The sequence below is a fragment of the Helianthus annuus genome, chromosome 16 (assembly GCF_002127325.2).
Source record: "Helianthus annuus cultivar XRQ/B chromosome 16, HanXRQr2.0-SUNRISE, whole genome shotgun sequence".
In the NCBI taxonomy this organism is placed as follows: Eukaryota; Viridiplantae; Streptophyta; class Magnoliopsida; order Asterales; family Asteraceae; genus Helianthus; species Helianthus annuus.
In genome coordinates this window covers 155573583-155599489 of record NC_035448.2, presented here as the reverse complement: position 1 = coordinate 155599489, position 25907 = coordinate 155573583, and the positions used below count along the sequence as shown (strand labels likewise).

General features: G+C 38.1%; 1 protein-coding gene across 2 annotated transcripts; it reads right to left on the bottom strand.

Moving 5' to 3' along the window:
• Positions 1-6897: 6897 nt before the first annotated feature.
• LOC110928276 lies at positions 6898-10523 on the bottom strand. Of its 2 annotated transcripts, none has more exons than XM_022171368.2 (3): positions 9164-10523; positions 7630-8705; positions 6898-7292 (listed from the first exon to the last, which is right to left on the bottom strand). In XM_022171368.2, the coding sequence occupies exons 2-3, from the start codon at positions 8666-8668 to the stop codon at positions 7252-7254; spliced, it is 1080 nt and encodes a 359-aa protein (XP_022027060.1). In that variant the 5' UTR covers positions 8669-8705; positions 9164-10523; the 3' UTR covers positions 6898-7251. The 2 variants fall into 2 exon arrangements, with proteins under 2 accessions (XP_022027060.1, XP_035841252.1); XM_035985359.1 differs by having other exon boundaries at positions 7630-8670.
• Between the last annotated feature and the right edge of the window lie 15384 nt (positions 10524-25907).

The following is a 25907-nucleotide window of genomic DNA, read 5'->3' as shown; positions in this document are numbered from 1 at the left end:
CTTTGACGGTGAAAGAGGCGAAAAAAGCAATCCATAGAAAGATTTGGCGCCGCTCACTAAATTCTGTGGTTAATAAAATTTGTAAATCGGTGGTTCCTGTTTGGAAAAGAATCAACATAATAGCTAATAGCATAAAAACAGATCCAAGTAAAGTATAAAGGAAAAGCTGATATGCTGCCTTGATCTTTCTTTGTCTCGAACCCCATACCCCTATAATAATGGTAGAGTAAGGGGTGGCCCCAAAGCGGAATTGACCAGTGGTGATTGGTCGAAGCTCCAGTAGGTAGCCACTCCCTTCTCAGGGAACCGTACGTGAGACTTCCGCATCATACGGCTCCGTCCCGAGACTCGACCCTTTGACACACAAAACACAAAAATTACAATCTTTACCCCCTCCCGGCACTTTGCTCGTCCTCGAGCAACCCCAAGTGCCAAAAATCATCAACCAAAACCGAAGCGTGGAAGCAACCGACAACGGTGCACGTGGATTTGGTGAAAAATTATGTCTTTATGTCACAAAACGCGCAACGTATCCCCAAACTTGAGTTTTTCTATGCCTACATCAACTATGCATTCACTAAACTCAAACCAAGCAAACCAAACCAACCCGAGCCACCCGCACCTTCGCAATATCCTAAAAACAGACCTGCACATGTCTAACTGACCAAATTTGACTCATGGTGGACTTGAAACATCAACTTCCCTAGAAAACACAGATGTAACCTGCTGATTGACACAATAGACATCAACTGACTCCAAATGACATCCAACATAACCAGCTGATCAAAATATGGTTTCGACAAAAACTCGACAACATAACTAACTCGATTTAGGACTCGCACGTTGTGACAAACTTGTTAAACCGGAAAAAATAGATGACGTAAATACACTGAACCACACACGTACATTGGGCCATGTTAACTCGCAAAATTTAGAATGAAGCGTATAACAAAACATAAAATCATTGAACCCCACACACACATTGTGCCGGGTTAGCTCGTAAAATTTAGAACTAAACGTAAAACGAAAAATTTTGCAAAATATGAAAAATATAGGGGATCAAAGTTGAAAGTAAAAATGTTGTTAGGTTAAATTGAAAAAACTAAAAACTTTTGGGTTAAAACTATAAAATCAAGTGGTTTGGGTTTAAAAGGAAATAGCAATTTTTTTTTTTTTTGAAAAAACCCCCAAAACATGGGGTACAACAACTCAAAGCAACAACTTGTTGCTAATTTATATTATGTAAATATTATCTAATCTAATATAAACTCTAATAAACCATTCTAACAAATGTATAGCAATTCCTCATCCTACCTAAATATAATATTACTAGGTTATAACCTCGTGTATTACACGGGTTGAATAAATGAATTATATATACTAATAAAACAAATAATAAAAAGTTATATCTATAAGAACCATATGTATTGTACGGCTTGAATAAATGTAATTTTATATACCAAATAAAAAAATTATATCTTTAAAACTATGTGTATTACACGGGTTGAATAAATGTAATATTGTTTACCATATAATAAAAAAAGTTATATATTTAAAAACCCTCGTGTATTACACGGGTTGAAATAAATATTATTTTATACACCAAATAATAAGAAAATTATATTTAAAAAAACTAATGGATATACTGGGTACGCAATAGATATGGTGATTACAGAGATGATTATTGAAAATAAGATATAGTGATCAAACATGTTATTCAAGAAACAAATAGGCAGCCATTTGAGTGATAAAATATAAATTATATTAAAAAAACCGTAATAAATCTAATTTTATATATAAAGTAATATTGAAAGTTATATACAATTTGTTTAAAAATCATCTAATAAAATCAATACAATTATATTTTTAATAATGGAAATAAAAATAAATAATATATTATCACAAAGTTTGGTTTTTGATGGACAAATAATTTGGCTATTTAAAAATCTCTTAAATTAACAATTTAAATTTAAGGACAATATTTTATTAGAAAAATAGAAGTATTTTATTCGACATTTAAAGTAGGATAAGATTTAATGTTGTTTTTTTATTTAGTTAATATAAGATAGAAAAACAAACAAATGATTGAATAGTTGGGGTAAAAGGAAACTAAAAATTGTAGCTATTATATAACACGTTAGGTAATATAAACAATGAAGATAATCTGGTATAGAAAATCAAATAAATAATATTATACTGAGAAGTATACATTAAATTTAAACTAAATAATAATTATCTATAGTTAAATGGAAGAGACTAAACTAAATAATATTTAATAGAGGAGTTATTTATAATTAATTAGAAGAGGCTAACTAAATAATAATTATCCATAAGAGATTAAACTAAATAATATTTAGTATGAGGGTTATCTATAATTAATTAGAAGGGATTAAACTAAATAATAATTATTTATTAGAGACATAATATAATAGACAAGTGTCCCTGAAATTGTTTCTTTTATTTATATAGTATAGATTTTAACTATAAAATTGGAATATAAAATAATATTATATTTAGGTGGGACGAGGTATTAATTCATAAAATTTTGAGAAACAATAACTTAGTTTTTTGTTTTCTTTTGTTTTTTATACTTTGTTTTCTTTTTTGGGTAAATTACATTTTTCGTCCTTTATGTTTGTACCGGATTGCAACGGATAGCCTTTAACTTCAATAATTACAATCACGGTCCTTTATTTACAAAACTCGTTACACTCTACGTCCTTTAATACTAACAAGGTTAAAATTTTGGGTTAAGTTTATTCACTTAAGGGTATTTTAGTCGATTCATAATTTTATTTAAATGTTTAATAAATAAAACCAAAAAATTACATATACCCTTCATCTTCCCCAATTTCCTAACCCTAGAACTCTAACCACCACATCTTACCACCACCACCGCCATCACATATAACCCATAACAATGTCAATAATGATGCATAGAAACCTGCAACTTTTCACCCTAATCAAGATAACTTCAAGTTCAAACACAAATTTCAACAAATAACATCCATTTACATCCATTTCAAAAGTGGGTGTAATCTAAAAATCAGAACCATCGAGAAACCCACAAAAATTAAACAATGGGTGCAAGATTGGGGGTTTTAACAAATGTCGACATCAAGATCTTCCAAAGGAATCAGAGTCGTCATGGCTCAAACTCGTCGGAGCTCCGGTCTCCTAAAACCTCTCTCCTCCGCATCCTCCTAAAACCATCGATCGACGCCAGACTCGCCGGCGGCTGACCCGGTTTCGTGAACTCGTTCATCACTACCATGTGTTGTATCAGTGGGTTGATCAGGACAATCCGGTTTGATTCTTGTTCTGGAGATGAGTCGGGTCGAGTTGTTGAGACTCTGCGGTGTGGCGATTTGGATGGAAGGAGGTCGCGATGTGGCGGATCTGGATGGAGGAACTGTGACGGTGTGGTGGATCTATATGGAGGCTGTGGTGTGGTGGATCTGGTGGTGGTTGTCACTGTGGTGGTGGGGTTGATTTGAGAGAGAGATTGGAGAGACAGGAGATTGAGAGGTAGAGGATGAGATATTGTTTATTTTCTTAAATTTATTCTAAGTATAATAGTAAAATTACTAAACTACCCTCATGTGCAAGACAGATGTTATATTTAACTGAAAAAATTAACTTAGTTAGTGCTAAAGGACGTAAGATGTTATGAGTTTTATAAAAAAAGGACTGTGATTGTAATTATTGAAGTTAAAGGCTATCCTTTGCAATCCAATAAAAACATAAAGGACGAAAAGTGTAATTTTTCCTTCTTTTTTTTTTCCTTTTCTATATTATCCCCACCTAAATATAATATTATTTTATTTTCTAGTTTTATAGTTAAGATAATTTATGGATAACAAGTTAATATATATTATTAATTCATAAAATTTGAGAAACAACTTAGTTTTTTTTTTCTTTTCTATATTACCCCCTTTATTTTTCACTATTGAAACTCACATTCTTAAATTTTTTTAAAAAATAATTAAATGTCATTTTTATCTCTTCCATTTTATATTGCTTATTATAATGTACGTGTCGCTATAAATTCAAGTTGTTTTACGTTTCGATTTAATTTTTTTTTTTTTTGTAAATAAGTCGAGTCAAATATAATATGTTTTCATGCTTATTTTTATGTAAGTTCAGTTGATCTATATTTAGATGTAAATTTTGTCGTGTCGGTACAAGTTCAAGTTCATTTACGTTTCGACGTAAACTTTTTTCGATATTGAGTCGGGTCAAATATAATACGTTTTTGTTGTACATAATTGAGTGTCTACAATCAACTGGAAACATGTACATATCCTTTTGTTCATATAACGACTTTATTTTTTAGTTTTCTTTTGTGGTTTCTATACGAAACATAGATACAATAACGAATCAAATCGGTACAAACCGAATGTCTGTCGCGTCACCGCCTTTCTAAAAACTATATACAATATTACTTTGACCCACTCGACTTTCTAATATGTATCGGTATAATTCGATTGTGTCTAAGTTATATGCTACGTGAGTCACTTGCTGTTAGAAATTCGTGTTTTTGTTTACCGCTTTTCCCGATCATCGATTTGTTGCTACTTAACATGGTTTTACACCCTTCGTTCCGAACGCGGAGAGCTTAAGACTAGTATATACTGAAATTAGGTAGTTTTTATATAAATATTAAGTGATCAGTTACGCTATAAGAAAAAATTTTAAATTTCATTTTTTAATACTAGAAAACTCAATTACTAGTTAGTTATATTTATATAATTAGTTAGAAAACCTAATATTTATATAAATATAACTATTTATTTATTTTCTAAAATTTAAGCAAACATACACGAACATTAACGAATGTTCACGAACATAGTTCGTTCATTTAATTTTTGTTCGTGTTTGCTCGTTTATTAAATAAACGAACATAAATGAAATTCCCATCGAAAAGTTCATTAACGTTCTTTTCGTTTACAGGCCTAACTAGTGTAACTATACACAAAAAAAAAAAAAACAATTTTTTAAGATTGAAGGATTAAAACACATGCTTGAAAAACATTTAAGAAAATAAAAATAAATACTTTCACTTCTAACATTTAGTATTTAGTATGTTAACACTCATTTGCAGAACAATCTTACCCTTAATTTATGTTATTAATTATGTTCTTAATCGCATTAGGTTTTGAATTTTTATATAGAGTTAATTGCCAAAATCGTCCCTGAGGTTTGGGCACGTTTGCTATTTTCGTCCAAAATAACACTTTTGTACCAAATTACCCCCAACGTTTGTAACTTTTTGCCATTTTCATCCAAACCACTAACTTAGTTTATTTTTTCTGTTGTTGATGATATTTGGATGAAACTGGCAAATAAAAAACCACGGGGACAATTTTGACACTTTACTGAAACCCTTTTTTTTAACGGCAAATTTGGATCACTGACGGACCACTGGAGTATCATCGTGCCACCAGCAGAACCACCCGATCATATCCATCTCCACAGGAGGAAACCCAATAAATCTGGAAAAAACCCCCTTTGTGGGAATCGAACCCATGACCTAATGGTCATAAGACTTATCCCACCACCAAGATACCACTAGGCTATAATGCTATGGGTTACTCAAACCCTTTTTAATTTCTTTTATTTAATTATTTTTGTTACATATATAATAAAAAAGAATATACATGGAGTTTTTAGAAAAAAAAAATTAATAGTTTTGTCACATAATTTTTATAATTTTTCATCCAAATTACTAACTCAGTTTATTTCTTCTGTTAAGGTGAATGATGTTTTAAATTTTATGAGTAAAATGCACGGATAGTCCCTGTGGTTTTGGTTTGGTGAAGTTTCACCTTTAGTCCCCAACTTTTCAGAATCACACTCTTAGTCCCTGTGGTTTAACAAGTTGTTACTCGGATAGTCCCTAAAGCGGATGAAGGTTACTTGGATAGTCCCTGTAGTTTGACAAGTTGTTACTCGGATAGTCCCTTTGGTTTGACAAGTTGTTACTCAGATAGTCCTTGTCATTTCACACCCACTTAACCAGAAAACTATCCTCCATCCGCTTTGGGGACTATCCGAGTGACAACTTGTCAAACCACAGGGACTAAGAGTTTAATTTTAAAAAGTTGAGGACTAAAGGTGAAATTTCACCAAACCACATGGACTATCCGTGCATTCTGCTCTTTTATAAATTAAGACAGAAATTAATTTACAGCTTCTTTGTATAAATCAGTTTTATAAAGGGAAAACGTCATTGGTGTGCGACACTCGATTACAACTTTAGTATTTATCAATTGTAGAGATAGAAAAAAAAAATTGTAAAACGTTACATATTTTTTAAATGTGTTGAGCACCTAGGAAATATGTTGGTAGAAATAAAATATTTATTTAATTAAGATTATGAGGGTAACTAACTAATATTTATTCTGAGTGGCTTGAGTAAAGAAACTAAGTTAGTGGTTTGGATAAAAATGGCAAAAAGTTACAAACGTTTGGGGCAATTAGGTACAAAAGTGTCATTTTGGACGAAAATGACGAACCTGCCCAAACCTCAGGGACGATTTATGCAATTAACTCTTTTATATATTATAAGAGTTACATATTTCGAATTATTTCAAGGCATCCCTTTACCTGACACACACTTGGGCATTTTGCTGGTACTTTTCATTGCCTCATGCGTGTTTTCTAAAACTAAGCTCTTAAAATCTTTACTAATTTGGTCATAAGCCCTTCATACCCATTAAAACGGCTAGAACATTAACAACTTGCCCATAGTCACAAACTGCATAATAAAATTTGTATGTGGAGACACTAACTTTTTATTGTAACAATCGTGTCTAGCCATTGTTGCTTCAAAGTGTCCCAAGATAAAAAGATAGAAAGGTGAACTAAGATGTCCACCATTCAGAATGCACTCTAAAAATGAAACAAGTTATTCATTACAAACAACACTATAACATGTTACGCACTTGTATAATTATTTTTAATATATAATCAATGCCAAACGAAACCACAAAGGCAAAATAAAACACATTCCTAAACACCCTTCGCTTGAGAACTAAGAATCCAAAGACAACAAGACCCTTTGCTTGAGAGCGAAGAACCAAAGACAAGAAAAGTGCAAACTTGTCACCATCTTAAACTCACAATCAAGCAATTACAACTTTCAAGTTCAACTAGTTTCCCACATTACAACTAATATGTTTACTGTTCTTTTCATCTTCGCATGCATTTACTTGAACTACCAGATGAAGAATTACCCACTTTCTTGCTCTACTCGTCAAGAATATTCAGCAAAGCACCATTCACCGTATCTGATGAAACAAACAGAATCCATTGGTTGAACAAACAAAGCAGGAACTTACAATTATTCAATCATAGATTCATAGTATTTGTTACTTTGGTTCTTATCTAGTTAGACGACACAAATTAAACCTATTTGTCATAGATATTGTAGCAGTTATTATGTTATGCATGTTTAAGAAATCTACCCAAGGAATGTGAAAAAAAAAGTGAGGAAATTTGATAGAATTTTTACCCAACCAACCACCCCTTATGAAAATAAGAACTTTCGAAAATGTTGAACATATGTAAATCCAGATCAACAACTGTAACATTATAATAATCTTAAAATAGAAAAGGAGAACGAACCAGCGTTGTTATCAATCAAGCAATCATGGGGGAAGTACCACATGTATGTAGTCAAACATTTGCCCTTCTCCTTACTTTGATTGCCATAATCAGCGTGATTAATCCTCCCGTACTGTGTCCAAGGGTGGGCCCATGGATCGGGCCTAATAGCAGCATCACACTTCAAGTCACTTACAAAAAGTTTATATTCTGCTATTGTCTTTTCCGAATTCGCCCATCTCATTTCATCAAAATCGACTTCAAGAGTATCAAAATCATTATTTAATTTAGTCGTCACATAAAGTTTTTCACCTGAACTTATAAAGTTCCTACATCTGACGTGAAACACCGAGAAATTCTTCATTTTTTGTGGGATAAAGGTAGGAGCTGGATTAAGCCTGAATTCATATAACTGACTCATGGTGTGTAGCGTATATATTTTTCCCTTGAAAAAGTGTAGATCAAGGATAGGGGGATTGCAAGAGATATATCTCCATTCGGATTGTTTACCGGCTAAAGAGAAAGCTAAGCCAGTGGAATTACGTTGATAGGTGATTATCACAAACACCCACCCAGACATTGCATGTGAATAGACAAGAATACCCTTTTTGCTTGGTGACATAGCATCAGAGAAATCAGGGAAGTGAAGTTCCTTCCTTGTGAAGGGATTCACAAGCCAGAAGCCATGGGTTTTCCTCTCAAAAAATATCAAGTAACCACAAGTTACTCCAATACACTTCCTGGCACTAGAATGGGGAATTATGGCCTTCAACTTTCTTCTTGTGTGGTCCTGTATATAGCAGTCTTTATGGAATATACAATCAGATCTGATAGATAAATACATGGGTTGTTTTGACATCATAAACTTATTCCAGTTAGAGATCGCAAACGATCTCCATGCCTTGCACACACCACTTAAAGCAACATAATCAAACACTCCAAGATGCATCAAGATTAAAAACACCAGATCATCGTTAAAGCTTATCCATGATCCTGAAGTATCATCGTCAGAAGTGCTCGACTTCTTTTGTTTTCTCGACATACTTCTTGTAGTCACCATTCCTACACTTGTAAAATAACAATTATAACTCGAGCTCCTGGTAAATGAAAATTTCCACATGTTATGCAAAAAAATGTAGAAAGGAACCTCTAAAGGCATTAAAACTACTTGTAAATTTGCTTATGTGACCCTCTAAAGCACCGACAAGGGCATATTGTTGATTTCTAACCAACCAAAAAAGGTAAGCTAGTAAAAAGAACGCCAATTTCAGTAAAAACAAGTAGACCACTAAACTTTTCATGTGAGAATCCAAGTGTTGAATGCGTTGATTCATCACACAGATCACAACAGCTCATTTTGCAAACTAAATTATAACTTCAGTAATCAAAATTAACACAGATCATTACACGTTGAATCAATCAAGTGTAAAAACTTAAATCAGGACAGATTAGGTCGAAAAAACATTAAGACAAAACTATCACAAAAAGATCAGATTTCGATACTGAAATCCAACAAAAAATCAGATTTGGTAACCCTTAAGTAGCGGAGTTATACCTGCAAATCTGAAATCACAATGGCAAGACGTTGAGAGTGGAGTTGGGTGAGGGAGTTAGCCGACACAATCGATATCGATATCACCGAGGCAGCACAACAGATATATAAAAGTGTGAGATGGGAAATGAGTGATAAAGTAAGGGTTAGATTTGAAGAAGAAATTACAATAGTACCCCTTAACCAAAATATACAGCGAATGCGCGTAACTTTACTTGTGTTCATTGCACCTGCGCCACACAATCCATATGGTATTCTAATACGCATTCTACATGTAGTCAAACTTATATACTTCTCAACAGATTGTATTTCAACCAAAGATTAAAAAGTGCAAAGCAGTCATTATATCTAGGATTTCCTCTTGATAAAGAACTTTGAAATTGAACAGAGGATATGCCTACAGAAAATAAAGCATTGAATATTGAATCTAATGTGGATATAATTAAGAACTATCAGACTAGAATAGCATGTTTATGTATTAGCTTAGAATATTATTTGTATAATATTGTTTTTATTGTTATTATTTAGTGATATTATTTCTATAGATAGATGCTAGTTTATAGGAGTGATTATTGTACTAGCTTTCCTATATATTTCCTTGGTCGATCTTGTTCTCCGGCTTGCCTTTTGCCACCCTTCCCTGTGTTTCGACACTGAAGATGGGTTCCAAAGAAGATACTTCTGCCCCCAAGCCGCAACCAGCACTTCACCCTATTTATACTGTGACGAAAATCCAACACAAAATCCGTGTGTTGGATGGCACTAAGGTATCTTATTTGTCATGGGTTAGGCTCTTTCTCCTTCATGCTCGTGGATACAAGGTCTTGCTACACATAGATGGTACAAGACCCCCTGCCAAAGACGATCTGACCGATGAAGCATGGACCAAGATTAATGTTGTGGTGTCTTACAGTACGGATCCCTGTCAGACGAAGTCCAGGTTCGGGTTCTGCGTTCAGAATCCACCACTGCTCATGATGCGTGGGTTCGCATCAAAAATATCTTTCACAACAATAAGGGAGCATGAGCTGCAGCCCTTGAACATGAATTCACAAATCTGTCCCTCAGATCCATGCCATCTTTTGATGCTTACTCTCAATGACCCAAAGAAATAGTCGATCAATTGTTTGATGTTGATAGTCCGGTGAGTGAACAGCAGTTGGTGCGTGGGTTAGCGGCTGAATAGGATGCCATTGCCTCCTGTGTTAATCAAATAGTACCTTCGTCGGAGAAGCATGTTCCATGGTGCAATTGGAACAACAACGCCAAACTGCAAGAGAAACACGCGACACAGGTAATCCCATTGCTGCTGCTGCCCAAGCTGAACCACCTTCTGACCGACGACTTCCTGTCAATCATAACCGTGGTGGAAACAGACAACCTGCTTGTCGCTCAAATGGACCAGCTAACAACAGACCCAATGGTAACCGTGAACCATCAACAGGTCAGCGGGCCCGTGGACCCTGGACCAACTAGCAGGCGAATCAGGCTTGGCCCAACCGGAACTAGTCTGGACCACCTTACTGGGCTGGCCCACAGACCTGGCCTGCTCAGTGGATTGTTCCACCCTGCCCCTACCCAACCCAACCGGGTTGAGCCGCTCCATTAACACCCAGGCCCAACTCCTCTGGCCCATCAGCCCAGCAAGGTACTTCATCTCAGCCCCATCAAGCCCATTTAGCTGAGTATTTTGATGTTGATGCACTGCAACCTACTGTACTAACCTATTATACTGGAGAGGCTCTACACTCCATGGCTTTGGACCCAAATCAGGCTGACCAACAATGGATTATGGACACCGGGGCGTCCAACCACCTAACTGCAGCCGAAGGTATGATATCAGATCCTTCTCGTGTTACTATTATTAAATCTATCTTTGTTGGAAATGGTACTAGCTTACCAGTTCTTGCATCTGGCCATACCACTTTACATAACCTGCCTAAACCCTTTCAACTAGAATATGTTCTTCATACGCCAAATGGCATTAAGAACCTTATTTCAGTACGCCAATTTACCACTGACAATTGGGTTTCGCTGGAATTTGATCCATTCGGTTTTACTGTGAAAAATTTCCAGGATGGGATGATCCTGAGCAGGCATGATAGCACAAGTCACCTCTATCCATTCACAAGTTCTCAAACAGCATCTGCTTTAGTCGTGTCAACTCAGTCCAATTTCTGGCATGATCGCCTCGGACACCCGGGCACTCCTGTCATCGAATTTGTGTTAGCAAAAGATTTTATAACTTATATATAATTGTGTTATATACATTTGTGTTTTTTAAGTAAATTTTAATTTTAATATATTAATTTTTTAAAAATATTAAAAAATTCGGGTTGAACGAGTCGTGATCGGGTCAACCTACAAAACTTTGGGTCGTGTTCGGGTTCATATGTATGATACGATTTTCAGGTTCGTGTCGGGTTCGGCTTAGTGGAAAATTTTTGGGTTCGGGTCCAGTTGAACCCACCAACCTGCGAACACGACCCGTTTAGCACCCCTAGTATAAATATTACATGATTTTAATTGATGATTTTACCCGGTATACTTGGATTTACCCCCCTAAAATTCAAATCTGACACCTTTCACAAGTTTAAACAGTTCCATGCCTATATTAAAACTCAATTTAATCTCACTATAAAATCCTTTCAACGCAAAAATGGAGGTGAATTTGATAACCATCAGTTTAACTCGTTTGCTAACACAGACGGTCTTCAATTTCGATTCTCTTGTCCTCGTACGTCCCAACAAAATGGGAAAGCAGAACGCATAATCCAACGTATAAACGAGATCATGCTATCCCTACTCACATATGCTTCACTTTCCCGTCCTTATGGGTCGAAGCTCTTCACAACGTCGTTTACCTCCATAAGATCTTGCCCTGAAAACTTCTAGACTTTCGCACCCCAAAATCCGTCTGATACCTCCGCCGCCCTTCTTATGACCATCTACAAGTCTTCCGTTGTGTGTGTTACCCCAACCTCCCCCCACTCGACCGCACAAACTCGCCCCTCGTTCCACACCATGTGTGTTCCTCGGATACCCTCCCGACCATCGTGGTTATCGATGCCTTGAACTCTCAACGTGTAAAGTCATTATTACCCGTCATGCGACATTTGATGAACTAACCTTTCCTCTTGCCCAAATTAGAAAACCAAAACCTTTTGATTACAACTTCTTGGATACTTAACCTTCCTTACTCGTTTTCCATCAGCCTTTAACCCCATCCATTGTCCTAAATAACACCATGCTAGACCCATCCTCTACTCCACCTAATATTAGGCCCTCGCCAACACCCTACCCTTTAACCTATTCCTGACGCACCCGACAACCACCTGACCACACCAAGAATCCCAATTCTTCTGCCCCGCAGACATCCCCAAACCCACCTACGGACTCCCACACTTCAAAGCCCTCCTCCACTTCTTCCACCAGTCCCATTCCACCACAGCCTCCCACTCAGTCTAAAAGTGAAGTCCTTTAAACCGAAGAACCGCTAAATCTTCATAACACCTCTAACCCTACCATTTCGCCATTACCCAAATCCCACCTTATGGTCTTAATGATCCAAACTGGCTAACTGCCATGAAAGACGAGTATAGAGCATTAATAGATAATAACACTTGGGAGCTGGTTACCAAGACCCTCAGATGCTCATGTTATTAGGTGTGTGTGGTTGTTTCATCATAAATCTAATGTTAATGGTTCTTTACAACGATACAAAGCAAGTTTGGTGGTCAATGGAAAAGGTCAACAAGTAGGGGTTGATTGTGATGAAACATTTAGTCCAGTGGTCAAGCCTACCACTATTCGCACCGTTCATAGCTTGGTGGTGTCTCGTTCATGGCCCATCTACTAACCGGATATCAAGAACACTTTCTTGCATGGGGATCTTCAAGAAACCGTACAACTGGAATCAAAGATCCAACAAAACAACATTTTTGTCACCTCCATAAGTCCTTATGGCCTTAAACAAACCCCACGGGCTTGGTACCACAGGTTTGCCACGTATATTACACAATGTGGTTTTCAAAGTACAATGAGCGACAGTTCATTATTTGTATTTAGGCAGGGCTCTCGTATGGCATACTTACTTCTCTATGTCGACAATATAATACTCACTGCCTCTGATACTAAACTCTCTTTCCAGGGAATTTGTCATGTCTGACCTCGGTAATCTCCCTCAGTGATAGGAATCATGTTCTAGTTTCTAGTCTAAATGTCATTTGTCTATTCTAGGAGGGGGTTAAGTGCAAATAATATAATATAAGTATGAGTCATTAGTTACTTGGGGAAGGGGATAAGAAAAAGGCGTAAGTTGTTAGGCTCTGGTTACAGAGAGAGGGCGTAGCCCTGGGAACTCTTCGGAGTTATCGAGTCTATAAGATTTGATTGGATCATCTTCTTCGTATCAATTTCAATTCCAATTTATATTGCCATTAATCAGAATCAGATCTTATCATTGGTCCGACCTGGCTGCTTTCCTTTAATTTCAATTTCCAGATCTGTGTTCACTTTCAGATCTCAGATCCAATTCGCTTTCCGCTTTTCTTCTAGGTTCTACATCTGCTTTTATTTCTTGCTTCTACTTCCAAATTCCTCTATCTGTGCTGTTTCTTCAATTTCCGATTCAATCATGGTTAATCAAACTTCTCGTTTGGATACTCACGATCAACAGATTCAACAGCTTCAATCTAATGTAGCTGAAATTAAAGCAACGTTGCAGGTTTTGAAAGCGGATCAGGAGGAACAGAAAGAATTCCAAAAGTTTTTTCTGCATTGGATAAAACAACATGATTCAAGTGCGGTGGTGGATTCTACATATGCGGATGTCCGATCTTCACCGCGTCTTCACAATTGGCTGCCGTGGACTCGATATTTGCCACATCATCCGTTCGCCATGGCAAATCGGTAGCTCCGGTCACTTCAATTACATCGTCAGATCTGGACGGCCGTGTAAAGGATCGTTCCTCATGTTTAACTTCTGGATCCTCGTCTTCCTTTGTCAAATTGGCTGCCGTCAGATCTGAATTTGACGTTAATCTGCTTGGCCAAGAGAAATCAATAATGCAGAGTGAAGTTAGGACCATGTCGGAGGATTTTAAGTGGGTGTTGGGCTTAGATACTGTATTGGGCCGGTACTCTTCAGATCTGGGCTTGTTTTGTAGGACCATTTCTCCAGCAACTTTGTTTCCGTCTTCAACCTAATATTCGGAGCCCGTTACCACCAAACAGACAGCGGTACATTCAGCTCGGGATTTCATTGTTGGTTCGAGAGTTGCTACGATTTCAGCTAGTCCTTTCTCTGGTTCTCGATTGCTGATTTCCCTGTTTTGGTTATGCGCTGATGACGTTGGACGCCCAGATGTTGCTCAGTGGTCCGCGGGCCTTGGTAATTTCAACATTCGACTAGCCGACTTACTGCCTAAGTTGTTTGATTTGGACCCTGATCCAGAACCACCTGACCATTATACGCCTTCGATTTCAGCTCCTGTTCGGGTTCCTTCAAGTCAACTATGGGTGGTGCACGGGCAGTTTCGGCCTCCCGAAGACTCAACTTCGGAGATCTCGGTTTGAATTTGGAACTCGTAACTAATTCCAGTCTTGAGGACAAGACTGTTTTGAAGGGGGGAGTAATGATAGGAATCATGTTCTAGTTTCTAGTCTAAATGTCATGTGTCTATTCTAGGAGGGGATAAGAAAAAGGCGTAATTTGTTAGGCTCTGGTTACAGAGAGAGGGCGTAGCCCTGGGAACTCTTCGGAGTTTGTTATCGAGTTTGTAAGATCCGATTGGATCATCTTCTTCGTATCAATTTCAATTCCAATTTATATTGCCATTAATCAGAATCGGATCTTATCACTGTCTTGGCATTACAGTTGAATCTGAAAAAGGTGGAGCAGATTATATCCTCTCTTTCCCGGGAATTTGTCATGTCTGACCTCAGTAACTTCCATCACTGTCTGGGCATCACAGTTGAATTTAAAAAGGGTGGACTTTTTTCTATCACAAGAGTCTTATGCAGTTGACATTATAGCCTGTGGCAACATGTCTTCTTGCAAAAGACAGCAGGTTATACATCAAGTTACTGCGTTTTTCTTGGCGATAATCTCGTCACGTGGTCTTCCAAAAGACAGCAGGTTATATCTCGGCCTAGCGCCGAGGATGAATACCGAGGCGTTGCTAACGCCGTGGCCGAAACAAGCCGGTTAAGAAATTTACTTCTTGAGCTCCATCTTCCAACACCACAAGCTACAACTACTCTGGTCTATTTGTTGGTTCAGTTCTGTTTATTCATAATAGAAAACATGAAAACATACCTGTTACAGCAGACAGTGCAGTGGAGAATCCAGTCAGAGAAGATGACATTGAGTTCGACATAGTTGTCAGTGTGATCTAGTTCCTCCTTAGGGTGCTAACTGATGATGGTGACTGATTAAACCGAAAAGGGTATCGGCTATAGGAGAGGAGGTCGATGATGATGTTATGACTAATAGGTTATGTCTAAGTGTGTAACCATTTAACCTCTATATAATTCTCCTTATATAAGCACCCAGGAGGAAACCAAATTAGTTAATAAGGGTAATATGGTCCATCAACAATTACCAACTAATTATTTAATAGGTTATTATATATTTTGACCTATATAATGTAAATGATTATAATGGCTACTAGATTAAATATTAAACATAATATATTTAATCTTACATTCTCCCACTTAGCCGAGTAATCATTTACTATGAGCATTAGATAAGCCTGATCAGGAGTTAACACTCATTTTAGCCTTAAACAAGTACTATAGCAGAGAAATACAGCCGTTGAATCATTACGCGACTCAGGACCCCCATTAGTCATACTATAGCCTTAATTTAAAACCTAATCGTCATGATCAAAATACGCATAAGCCCATTGTTTGATTTGTAACTTTATTTGTCTATATGCCATTATACCGGTTGAACATATTCTAAGAGACATACAAAATCAAACTGAGGAAATTTCATTAATCATAAACATAAGCTAGTACAATATGCTTAAATAAGGTCTTTACTAAATCCCATATTCCGAACATGTTCTTCGTAAACCTTAGGAGGGAGACCTTTAGTCATCGGATCCGCAAGCATATCTTTAGTACTAATATACTTGATACAAAGATTATTTTCCTCAACTCGTTCACGTACGAACAGATATTTTGTATCGAGATATAAACCAGCTCCAGTCGAACTGTTACTGTTCGAGAAACTAACGGCAGCTGAATTATCACAGTAAAGCTTCAATGGTCTAGAAATGGAATTAACGATTTTGAGTCCAGTGATCAGATTTCTAAGCAACATTTCATGACAGGTTGCGTTGTAAACAGCAATGTACTCTGCCATCATTGTGGAAGTTGTCGTCAACTGTTGTTTATGAATCTTCCAAGAGATAGGGCCGCCTGCTAACATAAAGATATAGCCCGAAGTGGATTTCTTGTCATCTTTGCATTTGGCAAAGTCAGAATCAGAATAGCCCACCACTTCTAAATGATCACTTCTTCTATAAGTCAGTTTATAGTCTTTCGTCCCTTGCAGATATCGAAGTACCTTCTTAGCTGCTTTCCAGTGATCTAGGCCAGGATTAGTCTGATAACGGCCTAGCATTCCAGCAATATAAGCGATATCTGGGCGAGTACAGACTTGAGCATACATCAGGCTCCCGACTACTGACGCGTAAGGTATCTGGCTCATTTGCTCCTTCTCAACCTCTGTTGTCGGACACTGGAATGAACCGAAAACATCTCCTTTAACTACTGGAGCAACGGAGGGTTTGCACTGTTGCATGTTGTAACGTGTAAGGACACGATCTATGTAATCCTTTTGGGACAATCCTAAGATCCCTTTGTGTCTATCTCAGTGAATTTCGATGCCAATGACGTAAGAAGCATCTCCAAGATCCTTCATGTCGAAGTTATGCGAGAGTAACCGCTTCGACTCATGCAACATGTCTAAACTATTACTTGCCAATAGAATATCATCTACGTGGAGGACAAGTGTAGTAAAGTTGCTCCCACTCATCTTGAGGTGGTGCATTGATCCACTTGATTCTTCATAAAACCTTGCTTCTTCATGACTTCATCAAACTTGAGGTACCACTAACGTGATGCTTGTTTTAACCCGTAAATGAATTTCTTCAACTTACAGACTAGATGCTCCTGACCTTCAGGTTTAAAGCCTTCAGGTTGCTTCATGTAAACATCTTCGTCTAAGTCTCCGTTAAGGAAAGCGGTTTTAACGTCCATCTGATGTAACTCTAAATCAAAATGAGCTACTAGGGCCATGACGATCCTTAATGAATCTTTACGAGAGACAGGTGAAAACGTCTCTTGATAATCAATTCCCTCTTTCTGAGTGTAGCCCTTTGCAACCAATCTCGTTTTGTAGCGTTCAACGTTCCCATTCGGATCCAATTTTGTTTTGAACACCCATCTGCATCCTACGGGTTTGACACCATTGGGTAATTCTACCAAATCCCAAACGCCATTTTTCTTCATGGATTCAAGCTCATCAATCATTGCTTTATTCCATTCAGAAGACTAGAGACTCGTCGCTTACCATTACTCCGATTACTCCTCTTGTACCCAATGCAACTACTGCACCTGAAGCTACTGCACCAACTCCAAATTCACCTCTACAATCAGAACCCATTATACCTCATGATGAAGGCACATCAAACGCTCAACACCAAGACAACGCTGAACCCGATAATTGTAGGTCCCTTTCCGTAGGAAGACGAACCTAAACCTTGTTATACAAACCTACTAGCGAGTGCGGAATCCAAGCTAGTAAGCAAACCGGGATGAAGAAAGTAGAGAAACAAACACACAAGAGTTCACCGATTAACACCACTGTATTAATACGTATGAAGGTTCCGGTTACAAGCACAATGTTTACAAATCTAACTTGCAAACTCTCACTATGTGTGTGTGTATTTCGGACAGAATGCTCTCAGCTCTCAAGTCTCTTGTCTGTGTGCATCTCCTCTGTCTTGAACACACTGCATGGGTATTTATACCCAGCAACTGATGTCTGGTCCGAAGGATCCGATAGATGGTCCGAAGGATCATCTATCGAAGACAAAGTATTCGAAGGATCAGCAGGGACCTCGAAAGATCACCTTTCGAGGTCTATCATTCAAAGCCTATCTTTCGATGCCATCGAAGGATCTACAATATCCTTCGATGAGCTATCCTTCGACACAGAACATCTTTCAACATTTACAAACTGTTGTCCAAGTCAAACCGGAGGATGGTTGACTTGGTCAACTTACAACACTTAATCAGGACATCGTTTACATCGTGACCGAATACAGACAAAGTACAGACACAAGTGCACCAACAAACTCCCCCTTGGTTGTAGCTTTGTCTTTATCTTCTATAGTTGTAGACTCATCTCGAACTTCGATGGTCTTTGGTCTTCGAGTTCTCAAAACTCCGATGTCCTTTCAAGTCTTCAACGTCGGAGGATCTTCAAAGTCTTCACGTATTGAAAGCAGAGAGTGTATCAACAAACTACCCATATCATGTAGGAAGTGTGTTGACAAACTCCCCCTTGGCATAAGCTCCCCCTTGAGTTATGCTCGTGAATGACTTGATCTTTATGAAGTGAGATCCTTGTGGTGTTGATGATGGCCAGCGGCAACTCGATCATCTTCATCTTTTGAACGCCTTCTCGTCGTGTCTTCATTCCAAAGCTTGTCATCGACCATGTTCTCCTAGCCTTTAGAATCTGCACATGCAAGAAATCTAAACGCGTAATGAGAACAACTGCTTGGAATAGTTAGTATAACCAAATGACACACGAATGGCCATGTCATAATCAACCACCGTCCGACAGTTTGAAAGTTTAATAAATTTATCAAATTTTAGTCTTTAACTTTCAAAACTTGCAAATTTCGACCGTTTATGAAGATTTAGTCAGTTCGGTTTTCGTTCAGGTTTCAGGTAACGAAGACTCGAGCTCCAACATCGTACGATCGAAAATAAAGTAGAAATAAAATCTTTTTGGCTTTTACAAAGTTTATATTAAAACACGCCTAAAATCTTTTTGGTATTTTTGAAATTAAAAGACAACAATTTAAAATCCTTTGAGTGTTATCAAACGACATCACCGCTAATGTCGTGCTGATATGCACCAAACGACGAAACTGTTTAAAAGAAAACAATAAAAGTTAAGCAGTAAATAGATAAATATACACAAACATTCTTTTTGCGAGTTTAGAGGGTAAGAGAATCATATCAGTGTACGGTCATGCCAAAACACTCTTGTTGTTCAATTAGTTAACATTAAGATAAACATCCTATAACAATTATCGGTATTGTTGTCCACTTAAGCTCAACTTATCAGATGTAATCATGGCGAGGGGATACGTTAAGGTATGATTTATACTTACCGACCGGTGTTCATCCACATCACGACACATTCCCGTATCAAGGTATGCACGAGAGTTCATCTTACCGGTGAGTATACCGATTATCATCTGTTTGACCGTATAAATTGTGAGATACTCACTTATTTGATTTGAAAACAAGCCCTATGTGATATAATCACTTATTGATGAGGAACTTGATTTTCAATATGCATGAGGGCACAGGTGCAAGTCCGTGAACAGGTCAGTACTTCCGTACAGCAGAGAGACGAACTTGACACCCGGATAAATGTGATATTTTATCACTTATTTGTTGGGACATGTGATTGTTTATCATTTATTGAGGTCGAATGCAGTATGTAATATGTACACGTATGTATAGTATCATGGAAGATCTAGACTTGCGTCCCCGTTATTTTTCGGTAAAAGATACAACCATGAAACCCAGATGATAAGCAGCATAAAGACCGAATATCTCAGAACCTCGGCAATCTATCAAACGAAATTTCGGTACTAAGACCATATGCCAATGAATGGTTCCCACCTGATCTTCAGTCGATTAAGATTTATATCACCCTGCACACTTTAAAATGATTGTGAGCCTACCGATACATCTTATATAGAGCTGCTTATCGTTTTTCATTTAAGGTTTAAAGAGGTTTGGATAGACCACTGATGTACTATCATTTTCTCTTTTGTTTTCCAGGAAACTCATTTTTGTTTTTCTATTGTTTTTGTGTTTTTGAAATTTTTCGATGTTTTTGGATTTTCTGATTTTTGGATTTACTCCCCCTAAAATCAATAAACTAAGACAAATTTAAAACACTCAAAGATATTTACAAAAATGATTTTCCGATGTTGGTTTACTCTTGCTTGACCTTAATGCCATTTACCAATAATAAGAAGTCAAATCTAGATTTGTCAAAAGCTTTGGTAAATAAGTCGGCACGTTGGTCATCGGTGTGGACCTTAACAACATCGATTAGCCTTTTCTCAAAGCAATCACGTATGAAGTGATATTTGATTTCGATGTGTTTGGTCTTTGAATGCTGCACAGGATTTTTAGTGATATCTAAAGCAGCAGAATTATCAACGTAAATAGGAGTAGTTAGGAATTCAAAACCGTAGTCCCGCAATTGTTGTTGGATCCAAAGAACTTGGGAGCAACAACTTGAGGCAGCAATGTATTCATCTTCGCATGTTGATGTAGCGACGCATGTCTGCTTCTTGCACTGCCATGTGACTAGGCGATTTCCTAAAAACTGACATCCAGCCGTTGTGGATTTACCGTCGATTTTGCATCCGCCAAAATCAGAATCACTGAAAGCGACCAAGTCAAAGTTATTATCCCTAGGATACCACAGACCGGTGTCGGGGTAAGCCTTCAAATAACGAAAAATCCTTTTGACAGCTGCAAGATGTGAGGCCTTCGGGTTAACTTGATATCTGGCAAGCAGGCACGTTGGGTACATTATATCTGGCCTTGATGCTGTGAGGTACATAAGGGATCCGATCATCGCGCGATAGTATGAAGGACTAACAAGTTCACCCTTCAAGTCTGGAGTAATTCCGTGATTAGTTGGCAGTGGGGTACCAATGGGCGTTGCATCGGACATCTGGAACCGGCTCAAGATGTCTCCAACATATTTAGTCTGATGGATGAATATCCCAGACTCCGTTTGTTGCACTTGTATGCCCAAAAAGAAATTCATTTCCCCCATAGCACTCATCTCGAACTTATCCTGCATGATGCGCTCGAAATTCCTACACAAAACATCATTAGTAGAACCAAAAATAATATCATCAACATATACCTGAACCAGAAGAAGATCTCCATCTTGTTCTTTGATGAAGAGAGTACAATCGATAAGACCTCTTCGAAAACCGTTCTCCAGCAGATATGTAGATAAGGTTGCATACCAAGCTCGTGGCGCTTGATGAAGACCATAGAGAGCTTTGTTTAGCAACCAAACCCGATCGGGATGGACAGGATCTTCAAAACCTGGAGGCTGTTCGACATATACCTCTTCTTCAACCACACCATGTAGAAATGCACTTTTGACGTCCATCTGGTAAACCTTGAATCCTTTGAATGAGGCATAAGCCAGAAAGATCCGAATAGCTTCCAGACGTGCAACTGGTGCATAGACTTCGTTGTAGTCGATCCCTTCAATCTGACGAAAACCTTGAACGACTAAACGAGCTTTGTTTCGAATAACCACTCCACGGTCGTCTTTCTTGCATTTGAAGACCCATCGAGTGCCAATCTTCTTGTAGTTCTCAGGTTTATCAACAAGCTTCCATACACCAAGCTTGTGAAATTGCTGTAATTCTTCCTGCATGGCTTCAACCCAAGCACTGTCTTTCAATGCTTCTTTCCACGACTTTGGTTCTTCTTGTGACACGTAACACGCGAAGGACCAGTCATTCTGTTGACCAGATTCTCTTATAGCTGAATACAAACCAGCATTCCTGTTGTTTCTCAGCTGATTACGCGTCTGCACACCGCGATGGACATCTCCTATGATATTCTGCTGGGGGTGAGTATCGTGAATCCTCATTTCAGGATTATCTGGCACACGAGCATTGATACCCAAGTTGGTAAGATTAAGATCAACAACCAACTCCACACCAGGAATGTGGGTAGAGGTGGATGCATTCCCTTCAGCAGTATCTATATTCTGCGTATGAGGTGTATCTACAGAAGCACCTTGAACAGGAGCAGCTGGAGCCGAAGATCCTTCAGCTGCATCATGATATTCATCATCTTCAGAAGAGTCATTATAATCAGCAGCATCTTCATAAACCTCATTTTGAACCATATTGTTGACTGACGAAGAAGCTTGCGGGTCAACAACAATAGGTCTAACCAAAGGCGAGACAGCAGCGTTGTCACTTTCCAACAACATTCGAGCCGCTGTTGATTCTTCGTCAAAGGTTGGCAGATTGAAGGAGTCAAATAGCCCATCATAATCGAACATCCACGGATCACCCAGAGCCCTAACAGGACTCGTGTACCTTTGAACCCTAACTTCGCTCCATAGCTCAATCTTTTTGGTAGCTAGATTCCAAACACGAAAATTCGGGGTAGCATATCCAAGGAAGAAACCCTCGATAGCTCTTGCACCAAACTTTCCATCCGGCTCAATCATAGTACAAGGAGCACCAAACGGTTCAAGGTAAGAAAGATCCGGTTTCCTTTTCTGAAGGAGTTCGAAGCAAGTCTTGCCATGTCTCTTTACTGTAAGAACTCTGTTTAACGTGTAGCATGCAGCCGATACAGCCTCCCCCCAGAATTGAATAGGGAGTTCCGACTCTACTAACATTGTTCTTGCAGTTTCTATAATCGTCCGATTCTTCCTCTCAGCGACACCATTTTGTTGTGGAGTATAACAAGAACTGTACTCATGAAGAATGCCTTTAGAAGTACAAAACTCATCCATAACTTGATTCTTGAATTCGGTTCCATTGTCGCTTCGGATCCTTTTTACTTTCAACGAATAGAGATTCTCCAACATTGTAAAAAGATCCTTGAGGATGCCAGGAGTTTGACTCTTGTGTGCCATAAAGGATACCCAAGAAAATCTAGAGTAGTCATCAGTAACTACTAAACAATAGACATCACCGAACGTTGTCTTGTGCTTCATAGGTCCAAAAAGGTCCATATGAAGACGTTCGAGAGGCATGCTGACAGTGTTGATTTTCTTCAAAGGGTGAGACTTCTTTGTTTGCTTCCCCTTTTGGCACGAGACACAGATATCTTGTAGATGAAAACTTCTCACAGGCACACCATTCACAAGATTATTTTCACCAAATGGTTCATTTTTCTCAAGTGAATGTGTCCCATTCTTCTGTGCCAAGATATAGACTCCTTTTCCGTGGTTTTTGAGACAAAGCAAGTGACTTGTGCAGATGTTGTAATCGCTTGGCTCGTGTCGAGAATATAAAGATCATTAACTCTCGGAGCCGATAAGAGAATCCATTCTTGTGGAATTTTGAATCCAGGTTTCAGCACATAGCAGCCGGCATCATCAAAATGCACGGTGAATTTCTTATCGCAGATTTGCGACACACTGAGAAGATTGTGATCAATTTGCTTCACATAATTGATCTTATCAAAGCACACGATGCCATTGGAGATACTTCCCTCTCCAGTGATAAAACCGCCTTTGTCACCCGCAAAAGCAACATACCCTCCTCTAATATTTCTCACGTCGTATAGGAGCCGTAAGTCGCCAGTCATGTGCCTGGATGCTCCACTATCAACAATCCAATGACTATTAATAGTTCCTCCTAGAACATCCTGCACATGTCAATTAAACACATCAGTTGAGAATGGGGACCCAAGCCTTAGTGGTCTTGGGTCGTCCCTTAGCATCACGAAACGTGAGCTCGATCTCTTGATGGTTTTCAAGAACAACTGCTCCCCCTGAATTGTCACCCGACTTAGGTAACCAAGTTCGTTTTTGCCTACCAGTTTTTGAAGATTCTGGTTTTACAGGTTGTGACACTCTTGGTTCCTTTTGAACTGTTTTAACTTCAGATTTTAAAGCAATTTCAACAGTTTTCATGTTTTTACGTCGTTGTTTAGTTTCTTGTTCTTTTACAGTTCGTTTATCATGTTTAGGTGAAACTGACCGACGTTGAGGGCGAACTGTTTCAGGTGGAGCTTTCTCAACAAATTTCTTCTTCGGAGCATTTGGGCAGTTTCTGATAATGTGCCCAATTTCTCCACATTTGAAACAAGTTCTCCTTTCAACAGACTTAGGAGAACTTGATCGACTAGCAGATGTTGAACTTGTAGAACCTGAGGTACTTGCTCTTTCATCACACCCGTTAGTGTGTTGGGTGTAATTGTTATCACTGTTACGTTTCAAAATCTTGACTTGTTGTACAAAATCAGTGTTTGATTTGTTTTCAAAAGTCTCAATTTTATCTGTACCTTTTGATGCTACAAATTTAACATCTTTTCCTTTCTTCGTGTAACGAGCTCCTTTTGATTCAACCTTAGCCTTTGGCTTTGGAGCTCGTTGTTGTTGTTTACCCTTAGAAGCAGTAGGTTGTTGAGTGGTTGGAGATTTTTGATTACCAAACTGTTTTCTAATCTCAGCCTTAGGAATTGGATCACATTGTGTTACCACAATTCCCGGAAGTGTTTTTCCCAAAAATTTGTTTGTGTTGTCTTCAAAGACTTTGTCAATCAAAGATTTATTTACATTTTTAATTGGGAAAACATGATCTGAGTAGATTTTATTATCTCCAACCAAAGTATACAACACATTACTGCTTTTAACAGTAGTCACACCTGTCTTATCAACTTTGACAGGATCAATCACTTGCTTCTTAAAAGATGGAATCTCAGGAGTATCAGGATCACAAAGGATGTGATTTTCTCGTGGAATATCTACTCCTTTCATCTTGCTAAGTGATTTATCCTGATCACTTACAGCCACTTCTGATTCATCATCCGATGTTTCATAGTCCTCGATAATTGGAGGACTTTGCTTCATGGATGATGAAGTTTCTTGTTCCTTAGAGGCTGTGTTTGAAGAATTGTCCGGTTTGAACCCAAGGCCAGTAGCAAACTCCTCAACATCAAGAGGCACACTGGGTTCATACCGAGGCATTTCTTCCTCATCAGGCATCTTGGTATAGTTGTTCATCAAGGGGGGCGGACATTTATTATACCCTATGCCTTTCTGATTTCCCTTTTGTTGTTGAACATCGATGATGTGATCAAGCACAAATTGGGAGTTAGAATAACTATCCAATTTCTGTTTGATCGCATCATGTTCGCATTGGGCAATGGCTAATTGCTTTTTAGTTTCTTCCACAATGTTAATATATTCATTTATACTCACTTGCTTGTGGTAAACTACTTTGTTAACCTCGGACACATCTTTCTTTAATGTTTCTATTACAGATTTAAATTCTTTTTCATTCCGAGTTAAAGCCATGTTTGCCTCTTTGCATTTCGACAGTTCAATAACCAAATTCTGGTTATGACTATGAAGCTTTTCTGATTCAAGCTTCATATCAGCACATGATTTACACATACTAGGAGCAAGAGGTTCAGAATTTACCTAACTAGTAGAGGCTGAACCATTTGCCATAAAGGCAGTTTGAAAAGAAAAAGCTCCATCTTCAGAAAATAGCTTCTTCATTTCCTTTGATGCAGTAGCAGCCTTCCTAATCAGAATTGATTTCTGACATTTAAGCTCATCAGCTTCATTCAGTAGATCCTGAATATCATCATCTCCTTCTTCCTTCACTCCAGGCTCTGAGTGATTATCCCCAGAAACAGAGCCTTCTTCATCCGAACTTCCAGAATAACCAGAACTGTCATCACT

Excerpts from the sequence above, each read along its gene's own strand:
- LOC110928276 (XM_022171368.2), bottom strand. The coding sequence starts at position 8,668 with ATGGTGACTACAAGAAGTATGTCGAGAAAACAAAAGAAGTCGAGCACT. Across the intron at positions 7,293-7,629 it reads CTTGATTGATAACAACGCTG|ATACGGTGAATGGTGCTTTG; the intron begins GTTCGTTCTCCT and ends TTGTTTCATCAG.